General features: G+C 58.7%; 2 protein-coding genes across 5 annotated transcripts; both read right to left on the bottom strand.

Moving 5' to 3' along the window:
• Nucleotides 1-335: 335 nt before the first annotated feature.
• On the bottom strand, nt 336-8,040 carry LCK (LCK proto-oncogene, Src family tyrosine kinase). Of its 4 annotated transcripts, none has more exons than XM_061449744.1 (13): nt 8,026-8,040; nt 6,969-7,081; nt 4,253-4,359; nt 3,876-4,141; nt 3,647-3,745; nt 3,428-3,531; nt 3,196-3,345; nt 2,697-2,849; nt 2,054-2,233; nt 1,793-1,869; nt 1,553-1,706; nt 966-1,097; nt 336-664 (listed from the first exon to the last, which is right to left on the bottom strand). In XM_061449744.1, exons 3-13 carry the CDS (start codon nt 4,352-4,354, stop codon nt 462-464), a joined length of 1,620 nt encoding a protein of 539 aa, XP_061305728.1. In that variant the 5' UTR covers nt 4,355-4,359; nt 6,969-7,081; nt 8,026-8,040; the 3' UTR covers nt 336-461. The 4 variants fall into 4 exon arrangements, with proteins under 4 accessions (XP_061305728.1, XP_061305729.1, XP_061305726.1 ...); XM_061449745.1 differs by lacking the exon at nt 8,026-8,040 and having other exon boundaries at nt 3,876-3,966; nt 4,060-4,141; nt 6,969-7,103; XM_061449742.1 differs by lacking the exon at nt 8,026-8,040 and having other exon boundaries at nt 6,969-7,103.
• An 842-nt stretch (nt 8,041-8,882) lies between these two features.
• FAM167B (family with sequence similarity 167 member B) lies at nt 8,883-10,110 on the bottom strand. The gene is made up of 2 exons (XM_061449748.1): nt 9,709-10,110; nt 8,883-9,155 (listed from the first exon to the last, which is right to left on the bottom strand). Exons 1-2 carry the CDS (start codon nt 9,997-9,999, stop codon nt 8,892-8,894), a joined length of 555 nt encoding a protein of 184 aa, XP_061305732.1. The 5' UTR covers nt 10,000-10,110; the 3' UTR covers nt 8,883-8,891.
• Between the last annotated feature and the right edge of the window lie 1,521 nt (nt 10,111-11,631).

The raw sequence follows: 11,631 nt of genomic DNA, 5'->3' as shown, positions 1-11,631 counted from the left end.
ATGGCTCCTGTGAAAACCACAGTGAGAGCAAGCAGCACCACACAGCCAAGGGCTTCATCAGACATCACTTGCGGGGGTTCCTGCCATCACTGGGGCTGAAGGAGCTAGTGAGGCCCATGGGCGAGCGTCTGGCATGGGCCTCGGGCAGCCCCTGTGGGCTGGAGGCCGGGTTTGCGCCCAGCAAGTGCAAAGGGACAATGTGGGGGGAACCCAAACGGCCCCACATCACACCGTCAGCCCCCCCCCCCCCCCCCCCCAGCCCTCTGCTCTTTGGAGTCATTTGTCGGCTTTGCCCATCCATCCCCTCCTGAAGGAGTGAAATCTGCTCCAAAGACTTGAAGTGCTTCAAATCTTTACTGCTGAGGTCCAGGCAGCACTGGCCAGCACCCCAGGTAATGTACATAGAGTCTGTGGGGACCTGGTGCATGGGGAGCAGCTCCGGGCACCCCAACCCATTGTCCTTATGGCTGCTGCTGGTACTGGCCCTCAGTGGCGGTGAAGAAGTCCTCCAGCACGCTCTTCATATACTCAAAGGTGGGACGCTCCTCAGGCTTCTCCTTCCAGCACTGCATCATCAGTTCGTACAACTCTTGCGGGCAGTTGTCTGGCTGCGGCATGCGGTAACCACGCTCCAGGTTCTGTATCACCTCAGGGTTGGTCATTCCTGCGAGGAAAGGCACGCAACACTGCGTCTGGGTCACCCCCATGTTGCAGGTAGCACCCTACACTTGCAAATCCTATGGGAAAGCTTCCTTCTCCCTCTACTGCCACCGAAACCCGCCGTGGCTGGCCACATGCATCAGGAAGTGGTTGAAACCATTGCGGGCTGTCAGGGAAAGGAGCCAGATGGGGCAGCTGGGAGCGTGTGTGCGTGCAGGAGTGCATGAACACACTCCTGGGTGTGCGCTTGCGTTGAGTGCGTGTGTGTGAGCCCTTCTGCTGCACAGCTGCTGGGAAATCCTGACCTGGATACGGGATCCGGCCATAGGTGACGATCTCTGTGAGCAGGATGCCAAAGGACCAGACATCTGACTTGATCGTGAACGTCCCATAATTAATAGCTTCTGGCGCCGTCCACTTGATGGGGAATTTAGCCCCTGAAAAACAGCAGGAGTCAAGGAGAAATAAAACATTACAGCTGAGCTGGAAACATCCCTCTCTGTGTAACTGGATGTGACAACCCTGAGGCTGCTTCTGTCTCTGCTGTATGCCTAGGGACAAGCTGGGTTTGGTGGCAGCCAGCTCACATGGATCCCTGCTGTTTGGCCAGCTACAGAGCCCTGAGGCAGGCCAGCAGCCCTGTTCCTGCAGTAGCCACCAGGCAGAGCTGTCACCCCACCAAAAGCAGGGTTAGGTGGGCATGCAGGGACCCCGCAGCCCTCCTTCAGCTGGGGGGAGAGAGATGGAGGGGAAAGGGTCTCTGCACCCTCCTGCTCGCCTCTCCTGTGGTCACAGGCAGTCCTGTAGCTCCCAAGCCACCTCAGGGACCCCAAAAAGAGGCTGGGGTGGGTGGGGAGTGTTTCTCCTGTAGCCCTGAGCTGTGTGGACAGACCCTCACGAGCCGTGTATTCGTTGTCCTCGATGAGCCGGGCCAGCCCGAAGTCGGCAATTTTGCAGCACAGAGTGTCCGACACAAGGATGTTGGCAGCCCGCAGGTCACGGTGGATGTAGTTCTTGGCCTCTATAAAGGCCATGCCCTCAGCAATCTGCAGTGTAGAGTGATTGCAATTAATCACCACCAGCATGACAGAACCCTCCCCACCACCAGCCCCACAGCTCTGCCTCCCCTCACCTGTGCTGCCATGTCCAGCAGTTTATTGATTCTGAGCTTGATGCCTTCTGAGGTCTTGAGGAAGTCCACAAGGCTGCCTGCAAGGAAGGTGGTAGGTCTCAGCAGCAAGCTCCCAGCTGGTGGGAGAGCTGTGATGCAAGGGCAGAGTGGGGAGGGAGGTGAAGGATGCCAAAAGCAGCTTGAGATCCATAAGCCAGCACCAACCACTGGATGAGAACAGCCGAAAGACCACGGCTCTTCACAGCATCTGGGTGCTCTCACCCTTTTCCATGTACTCTGTGATGATGTAGATGGGCTCCTTTGTCACCACAGCATACAGCCGCACCAGTCGTGGGTGCTGCAGGTTCTTCATGAGGTTGGCCTCTGCCAGGAAGGCACTGGGTGACATGCTGCCCTGCTTCAGGTTTTTGATGGCCACCTTAGTGTGGCCATTGTAGAAGCCTGCAGAGAAATGGGGCAGAAGGTGATGGGAGAGAGGGACTGCTGGGGGATGCATGGCAGGGAAGGAGACAAATAGGAGGGCTACTCTGATGCTCTACAGCATCCCAAACCAAAGCTGCCCAAGCAAGAGATGTTGGAGGAGGCAAAGTTTGGTTGAAGACACGCCATGGACCCTTGTGCCCTGGAGGGCTGTTGGCAGCAGGACCATGCTTGCCACCTCCTGGGCAATAATCTGTAACTGCATTTTAACTCATCAGGCAGATACTTTTACATGTGGCTTTCAAGCTCCAGGAGCAAAGGAAGCTGTTGGTTGCTGGGCTTTAAACAGGGAGGCTGGGGGAGCTGGGCAGCAGTGCTGAAACCAGTCCTGTCCCAAACCATCCCATCCCATCCCATCCTATCCCATCCCAGCCACCACTCATGGGAGCAAAGGCAAGGAATTACCCCAGTGTCACCAACTCACCCATCCAAACTTCTCCGAACTGTCCTGCTCCCAGCTTTTCCACCAGCTTCAGCGACTCCCGTGGAACCTCCCACTCATCCTGCCACCAGGGCTTCTGCGGGCGCTGGGTCCGGCAGGGCTTGCCCAGGCGGGTGCACAGCCCATCTGAGCAGCCTGCAGCGCAGGGCACAGGGCCTGTGTCAGAGCAGGCCGAGGGCACAGGGCACCCAACACAAGCTACTGACTGCTGGGGCACAGGTAGCAGCATGTCCTGCTCATCCCATCCTGTCCTCTCCTATTCTGTCCCATCCCATCCTGTTCCATCCTATCCCATCCTGTCTCATCCCAGCTGGTCCTGTCCCATCCCAATCCATTGCATCCTGTTCCCATCCCACCCTATCCTATCACAAATGGTCCCATCCCATCGCATTTCATCCTGTACCATCCTATCCTATCCTATCCCATTCCAACCCATTCCATTCCCTTCCTGCAGGCAAGACCAGCTCCAGGTAGTACCTACGTGTGTAATACTCCACCAGCTCATGCAGGCTGCTGAAGGCGATGCGGGGGGAGATGTAGTACCCCCCCTTGTCCATGTTGCGGATCTTGTAGTGCTTCACCGTCTCGCCCTGGTTCTGGTCGAAGTCCCTCACCGACAGTGAGTAGGAGCCTGGGAAGTCAGGGACCATGTGGGTCTGGGACCCTGACACTCCTGTGCTTCCCTGTGGCAGGAGATGCCAGCAGGATGGTACCTTTGGAGGTCTCGCTCTCTCGGATGAGGAAGGAGCCGTGTGTGTTGCCCGAGGCCAGGAGCTGCCGCTCTGCATCTTTGCGGCTGATGTTTTTGAAGAACCACCTGAGGACACGCAGGGCAGAGTTAGGGCTGGGAAAGCTCAGGCCACCTTCACCCACCCTGGCTCTTTCCCACTCTGCCAGGACACAGCTCCAGCTGCTTCTCAACCCCTACTCACGGCTCAGGCTCCAGGCTGTTCAGCAGGGCCACAAAGTTGTAGGGGATCAAACCCTCCTGGCCGGTGGTGAGCGACTGAGCCTTCCACCATTCCCCACTCCTGCAAGGACACAGTGAGGTAAGACCCTCCTGGCTGCTGGGATCTGCATGGATGCCCCTGGCAGCACTGGGATGGTGTGCAGTGGGGTGATGCAGATGTGGGTGCTGGGACACCTCTGGCAGTCACTCACTCTTCCAGGATGCGGAGCTTCTCGCCCTTCTGCAGCCCCAGGTCCCCATTGTGCTTGGGCTCATAGTTGTACAGGGCCACCACCAGCTTATCTGGGAGGAGGGGCAGAGGGACAGGGTGGCAGTGGCCAACTGTTAGCCATGGCTGCCCCTGCCATGGACCATAACTTGCAGTGGGGACCATACCTTGCAGTGGGGAGCACGGTGGAGATGTGGCCTTGTAGGACACTAGTGGGTCTTGCACCTCGGAGCCGTTGCGGATCAGCCTCTGCCAAGGGATGAGGAGCCCTGAGAGCTCTCACCTTCCTGGGGTTTGGCCAGCTCTGGAGGTGTTTGGCCACCAGTATGGGGGGTGGGGGGTCTGCTCGCTCCCTCCTACCTGGGGCTTGCTGTCGGGCTCGATGGGGTAGTTGCAGTGCTCACAAATGTCAATGTTCTCGATCCAGTCCTCGTCATAGTCTGAGCTGCAGCAGCAGCCCATGGTGGCTGCAGGGGGTGATAGGTGGTGAAGGAAGCCTTCAGGCCCCCCTTCCACTCCAGCACATCCCCATCTTTGAATCTATACATCTTCCCACATCACATGGCTCATCCCACACACTCTGCAGGTCCTCAGCTGAACTGGAGGCATCCTCTGACTCCCCATATTTCCTCCTAATCATTTTGTTCTGGCTTTGTTAATTAAAAACACCGAATGCAATTAGTCCCCAGTCTGAGGCTCCCATTTCCCACTGCCACAAGCCAGCCAGCTCCTTCAGACTCTGCAGCCCTTGGGCTGGGCCCTGTGTTCTCCATCAGCTAACAATCTAATCATGAGTATCCCATTACCAGTTAATACAATGGCGTGTTTTACCAGACACTTCCCTGGCACCACAAGCAGCTCCTGGTGTAGAGGTAGGTGCGAGCACTCCCCCACCAATGCTGCATCACCTCTGATTTCCTTCCCCACCCTGCAGGTTCCCCTCATGCATTCACCCCATCACTGTACTCCTGTTTCTCTTTCGTCAGGGATGTCCTTTAAGTCCTCATACCTGCTCAGGGACCCCTCATCCTTGGCAGGTCACCCTGAAACATCAAGGTCCCCCCAACCTCAAGCCACAGTGATGCCAAGCTGGTGTACCTGACACCACAGTGTGAGCACTGGGGCAGCCTGGCAGTGATGCCATGAGCAGGGTGTGGACTCTGCAAACCAGCCATCAGCTCTTGCCTTGCCATGAAAGCCAATCATGACGCGGGGCCGAGATCGCTGGCAGTGCCTGATGTGCAAACAGCAGCCAAAGCCCTGGAAAAAGCTCTTCCACAGAATCCCTTCTGCCTGCACCACCGTGATTTACCTCCACCAAGACCCAGCCCCCAAACCCTCCTTTCCAGGCTCTGCCCAGGAGCTCTGGGGGCTCTTGGAGACCCCAGCACGGTTTTCACAGGCGCTGGGTGCCAGTGGCAGGTTGGGACCCCCACACCATGCCCCAAAACCAGCACCTGGAAACAGCAGCCACTTTGGAACTCTATCTGGCAGCAGGTGGTGAAGGTGTGAGGGTCCCATCCGTGCCATGCCCTGCAGCAAGCTGGGTCCCCAGGAGACCCAGACTGGCAATGTTTGCTGCTTGATTTCCTACCCAAAGGAGCCATTGCACGGCTGTTTCCAGAAGCACATGCTTAAATCCACCTCTTTCCAAGGTAGCGGGGGGCTTCGTTTGAGTGTGTGCCCCTATGGGTGGCTGGGGACACAGAAAAGAGCCTCATAGGGGGACCCCAAAAATGGTGCAGGGTCCACAAGGTGCCACCAGCCACAGATGGCCATCAGTGATGGGTGATCTGGGAGAGGAGAGGGCAGGTGAGTGAGCTCCTTGCCCATGCCGTGCAACACCACTTTGGGGACTCAAAGGCTAAAAACCACCCTGATGCCTTCAGCTTCTGGTTACAGCTACTTAGGAACCCCTTTGGCACCCAAGGAAAGGGGTTTGGGCGCATTACAGCTCCCTAATGCAGGCAGGAGGAGAAGACCTACCCACAGCCCTTCAAATGCCTTCACTGAAGGCAAGGGTTGCCAGGAGGTATTTTTTCCTCCCTGCACCAGCTGGGGTGAGGAGGGAGGTGCTGCTATTGTGCATTTTTGTCTTAACACACTCAAGCCACAGAAGAATTTCCACTCAGTGGCCATGTCACCTGCACAGTGGAGGGCCTTGCTGGTGAAACACCATGTTTGAACTGGGTGTTTGGTGCCTGCATCTGGTGCAACTGAATTTCTCTGCAAGGGATGTGTAGGTGCCCCAGTCCCATGCTTTGTCATGTCTGCATGTGTGCACGCCTGTGCATGAGTGTCCTTGCATGGCTGTGTATGTGCCTCTCTCCGGAGCATGTCTAGACCCCTGGTTCATGCTGGAGGAGTTGCCCTGTGCCAGCCCTTCTGCATAAACTTCTCCAGCCAGGTCTGGTTGGCCTGTTCACAAGTATGGGCAGGCGTGAGGAGGGCTGAAGGATGGACTGACCTTGTCCCTGACACTCTTCAAGGCTCACTGTGGCAGCCTGGATGTCCCAAAGGCAGCTGTGACCCAGCTGGATGAACCATGGCCCCAGAGCTGCTGTTGCAGCAGGGAGGTGTTCAAACTGAGAGCATCAAAACCAGGCATGTCTCAGTGTCTGAACCCCCAGACTGGGAAGCAGACCCTGATGGACCAGCACTAAATTGCTGCCAGTCCCACACTCCTCTCACCCAGAGCCAGCTAGGTGAGAGCTTGGTCTTGGGACCACAACTCCATCTTTGCCCTGAAAATGAGGCCTTGGGGAGAGTCCTGTGATGGGGATGGAGCTCCCACCGTGGGCAGGACTTTTAGGCAGGCAGAGAGCACGGGGACAGTGCCTTTCACCCTGACTGGGAGGCCATGTAAGAGTGGGGAGCACAGCCTATCTCCCCCATTGCTCGCTTGGGCACCAACGCTCTCACTCCTCCTGCAGCGATGAGCCCAAACCCCCACTTCCATCCCTCCTAGGGGTAACTTCAGAGAGTGCAATGGGACCTCCCACCCTCCACATGCACCCAAGTGCTCTCCAGCTCCCATCCGGACAATGCCAACCCTCTAACCCCACGTCCCCATTACCTGTTGGCAGCGAGGCAAGGACCAGCTGCTCTCAGACTCCCATGGCCCAGCAGCAAGATGAAGACTCTGGCCCTGCTCACATCCTCTCCATGCCCAGCAGGAGTGAGGTGACCCTGTGAGGAGCAGAGACGAGCCCCCTGCTCACTCCTGCTCAGTGCCTGCCCTGGCTTCCTGCCTCATGAGCAAACTCTAGAGAAGCTGGTTCACAGCTTCAAGCACAACCGCAAGAGTTAGCGACAAACCCTGGTGGCTTCCTGCCATCCCCAGCATGCAGGGCTGCTGCTCTGGGTGTCTCTGATCAATAACCCTCAGGGAACGAGTGGGCAAAGGGATGCTGAGCCGCTCAGTCGCTGGGAAGCAGGGTCCTGCAGCTGGGAGATGCCCTGCGAAGGACCAGTGATGGGCAGGACGGGATTATCCCCTGCTGCTAGAGCAGTCCTGGCTACCCGAGCCCCCCTGGTCCCCTGCACTGTCCCCTCTCTGGTGCTCAGCATGGGCACGCTGGCACCTTGCACTCACCGTGACCCATCAGACCCTGACATGGGCTGTGGGACTCATCCTGGACCCCGCAGTCCCCACTTTGACCATCACAATGGGGTTACCCCAAACGAGGCACCCCAAGAGCTGTGGTGACAGAGGCTGAAGCCAAGGGGCCACACTGTGACTCAGACAGGCTGCCAGCCCGTGTTTTTGGAGACAGCTTAAGGCAGAGCAATCACCACACTACTGTCTTGGCCTTTGAGATGAAGCCGCAGGTCCCTGCTGCCAGCTCTGCAGAGGCAGGGGCAGGAAGCTCAGCTGTGACAGGGGCATGGTGGTGGCACCTCCAGACGCAGCATCCACTTGGGCAGGGATGTTTCCCAGAGACAGCAACCATCCCCTTCCCATCCTGCTCACCAACCCCAACAGTGCCCCAGGCAAGGGGGTGTGGGGAGCAATGCATGGCCCTGGGGTGCGCCACAGCCTATTGGGGTGCATGTTGGGTTCTTCCTGTGCCCTGCTGCTACCCTGGGAAGGAGAAGCAGCCCCTGCAAATTATCCCCAGGTCAGCCCACACCTTCCCTGGCACTGCTGGCGAAAAGTGTTCTGTGGAAGCCACATTCCCCAAGAAGCAACTTCTTTTGTGAGGGGTTTGCTGTTAATGAAGGAAGGGAAAAAGCTAAAATTAACCCCTCTGGTAAGGGCAGTGTTGTCAGCCCTGGGGGCTGCTACCCTGCTGCCAGTGTAGGGCTGCAGGGGGTTGGAGATGGAGCAGGATGGGAGCATGGGGGCTGAACCCTGAGCACAGCTCCAGCACCTTCTGGCCTCAAGCCCCAAAATCAACCCCTCCATTCGCTGCTGAGTTGGGGACAAGGACAAGCGTTTCCTGCAGCCATGCAGCCCAAGCACCCACTGTGGCCAGGGACACCTGGGGACAGGTTGGCCATGAGGTCTGCAGAGCAGAGACAGTGTCTCCCTGACAGGAACTGGTGAGAAGTTGCTATCCTCTGAGCCAGGTTGGGGAAGGAGTGATGGAAGCACATCCCCCCCCGCTGCCCGCAGGTCCCCCATGTCTGGAGGTTGAGGCAGGTGCCTGGGTGCAACAATGGGAAAAACATCAACTCTCACTTTCTATTCCTCCTCAAAGGGCTGCTTCCTACATTTGCCACTGCAGTTGACCCCACTGTCCTTAAGGACAAGGCAGTGGGTGTCCCAAAATACCCTGTGCCCAATGGGGATAGTGGCATTCCCATGCTGCTGTGGCATGGCATTGTGCTCAGGGCAGGGCTGGCAGAACCAGGGCTCAGCACTGCCTGCTGCTCCACAGTCCCCAAGGGGTTTTAGGAGGGTTCTTGAGCCCTGCCAAGTCTGGATGCACCCATGGGTTCCTCTGAGGCTCCCATCCAGGCTCACTGCTGAGCACTCCATGGAGTGCTGCTACTTTCAGCAGAGGGAGAACCGCCGGGAGCTGATGTTCATGCGGGTGATGCCGATGTGCTTAAGTGGCATGGAGAGCAGGAAGGCGGCCTTGGGTGGGATGTTGCAGAGCAGATCCGAGTCTTCCTCACAGCCCTCAAGGCCAAAGGTAGCATCGTCCAACATCTCCTTGTGCTGGTGGCAGGCCTGCTCCACCTTCAGCTGGTGCAGCTGTGCCCGCAGGTGCATCAACTGCTGTGCCAGGTGCTGGTCCATTGCCTGCATCTCCTGCTGCATGGGGAGATGGGCATCAGGGCTGGAGTGGGACCACTATCTGCCCAGGCAGCAGGGCTGGGGCTTGGCCAGGGCACAAGCCCACTGGGGACCACATGCAGAAGTGGCCCTGGGGTTAGCAGGGAACCCTGGGGTCAGCACAGGGTCTGTGCTGCAATCACAGCTCGTGGTCAGCTCATATTTGTACACACATGGCTGTTGCCACCCAATGGAAACCACCACTGCTGTGCCACCACACCAACAAAATCCACTGCACCAGCAGAGAAGGCAGGAGGGGAGTGACAAGTGCAGGCCAGGACAGAGCCATGACCCCTGGAGTTGTGCTGGGGACACGGGCAGAGCCATACATGCCCTGCAAAAACCCCACGTACACCAGCAGTGCTGGGCAAAGGAGCAAAGCATCGTGTTGCCAATGCAAGTGCCTTGGCCACAGCACATCCTGTTGCTGCTGCATGAGGTCGGGCTGCAGGCACTCTCTCTGTGCCCCATGGCCCCATCCCTGCTTTGGGGTCAGCCCTTTGCCACCCCAGTCTGCCCAGAAGCAACTCACCAGCTCCATCCTGAGCCACTCCAGAGCTGCCTCCATGGTGGCGAACCCACAGATGCCACCATCATGTTGGTCTTCGTGGTGCCCCATGCTCTTCTGTGCTCCCCTCGTTCCCCCGGGGGTCTGAGCGTGCCAGGGCTGGCCCCGCACTCGGGCTTCCCATTCCAGGTAGGAAGGTCTCCGCGTCTGGAGCTTCAGTTTGGCCGCCAGTGCCTTCACGCTGTCCAGGCTCTCTTCCTTCCAGGCAGCCTCCTCCTCACCCAGCTCCTTGAACTTGAGCTGCTCAAGGGCCATGGTGGCACCCACCACAGACCCCCCAGCACTCCGGGGTCACCTCTCTGCACTCAAAGCCTCAGTCCAAGCGGAGCCTCTGCCTCACTGCACCCGCAGGGCAAACGACACGCTGACCACCCGCAGCACCCACGTCCTGGCTATTTATTCACCTCCTGAACCCTGAGGGTTGGGGACGCTGAGGACAATTCCAACGGGAGGGGACTCTCCTTATCTAGAGGAGTGCGAAGGAGGAGGGGTTTGGGTGTGTTTTGTTGGTTTTTTTCCATTGTCTTTCCTTGTTTTACACGATTGTGCCCCCCGGGAGGAGACTCCCGGTTCTTCGGGAAAGCTGCCACTCTCCACTGGCACACCCTGGCGAGGGGCGCCGGGGGGCAGATTCACTCCCAGAGGCAGCGGACAGGGACGGGTGTCCAAAAAAATCCCGAGGAAGGAAAAAGAAACCGGGGAGGGTGGGGGGGTGGGGGGCGTCCTGTGGCACGGGAGGGCTTTAAGGTGGAACCAGGTCAGGATGTGCCCACAACTCTCACCGCCATCCCGCCAGCGCGGTTCCCAGCGGCCGAGGGTGACGGGTCTCGCCCTTGTCCCATCACCGGCACGCAACCCCCCCCCCCCCCCCCCCAGCACTCCCCATACCCGGTTCCCTACTGCTCCCGGCCCCTCCATCCTCCCTGTGCAGTCCCCAAATCCCCTGCCAGCCCCTGTGTTCCCTCGCTTGTCCCTTCCACGGGCCCACGCCAGGAGCCCCGGTGGCGAGGAGCCTCCGCCCGACCCCCCCCACAACTCCCCGCCCCGTACCCGCTGCCCTCCGGCGGAGCCGCCCCGGGCCCGGGCCACCTTAAACCTGACATCCGCCCTGCACCGAGCCGCCGTTCCGGCTGGGCTTTGCGGTCATCGTCCTCTCCCCACCGCACTCCGATCTTCCGCATTTACACCCACCACTTCCCCATTGGCACCCCTGAGGTCCTCCGCTTGCTCCCCACAGCCTCCCGCTTTCACCCTGTTGTTCTAGCTTGTGTCCTAAGCTCCCCTGCTCACACCACAGGATCACTGCTTGCACGCTGAGCCCCCCAGCTTATGCTGGGTAGTTCCCTGTTGGCACCCGCAGCTCCCCCTCAGGACCCTGCTTGCATCCCAGGATCTGTGATGCACCCCACAGTTGCACCCTGAGATTCTTGCTTGTGCCCTTGGTTCTCTTCTTGCACCCCCTGGTCCCTGCCTGCAGCAGGACCTGAGCAGGTAAGCACTGGGCTGGCTGGAGCAGGCAGCGCTGGCAGCTGCTTATCCTCATCCTCATCATCCTCGCTCAGGGCACCTGCAGCAACTTCTGCTCCATCCCCCAGGCCCAGGGGTGCTTGTGGGTGTAGAGCCTGTGAGAGCCGGGGCTCTGGCAGCACCATCCAGTCCCAGTGCAGGCAGGGAGGGACCTAGAGCTGCTCTCTGTAAGGCAGCAGTTACCAAACATCTCACCCTGCTGCAGCACTGCGAGCAGGTTACTTGGCTTGGGATCTGAGCACTGCTGGGAGCCCAGAGACAGCTCAGCCTTCTCTGCCCTGTGCCTCAGTTTCCCCATCTGCAGTGACAGCATTGCTGGGGAAGCAAATGTCACCCCTCTCTGCAGTGAGGAAGTTCCAT

Source organism: Pezoporus flaviventris, unplaced genomic scaffold (genome assembly GCF_033815535.1).
Source record: "Pezoporus flaviventris isolate CSIRO_AGI_PZ_B2104156 unplaced genomic scaffold, CSIRO_AGI_Pfla_v1 ptg000008l, whole genome shotgun sequence".
NCBI lineage: Eukaryota > Metazoa > Chordata > Aves > Psittaciformes > Psittacidae > Pezoporus > Pezoporus flaviventris.
This window is presented reverse-complemented; position numbering and strand designations above follow the sequence as displayed.

Coding starts and splice junctions, on each gene's coding strand:
- FAM167B (XM_061449748.1), bottom strand. CDS start 9,999: ATGGCCCTTGAGCAGCTCAAGTTCAAGGAGCTGGGTGAGGAGGAGGCT. Junction 9,156..9,708: donor AGTGGCTCAGGATGGAGCTG/GTGAGTTGCTTC, acceptor CTCCCCATGCAG/CAGGAGATGCAGGCAATGGA.
- LCK (XM_061449744.1), bottom strand. CDS start 4,354: ATGGGCTGCTGCTGCAGCTCAGACTATGACGAGGACTGGATCGAGAAC. Junction 3,346..3,427: donor AGAGAGCGAGACCTCCAAAG/GTACCATCCTGC, acceptor CTGACTTCCCAG/GCTCCTACTCACTGTCGGTG. Junction 1,870..2,053: donor CACAGAGTACATGGAAAAGG/GTGAGAGCACCC, acceptor CCTTCCTTGCAG/GCAGCCTTGTGGACTTCCTC.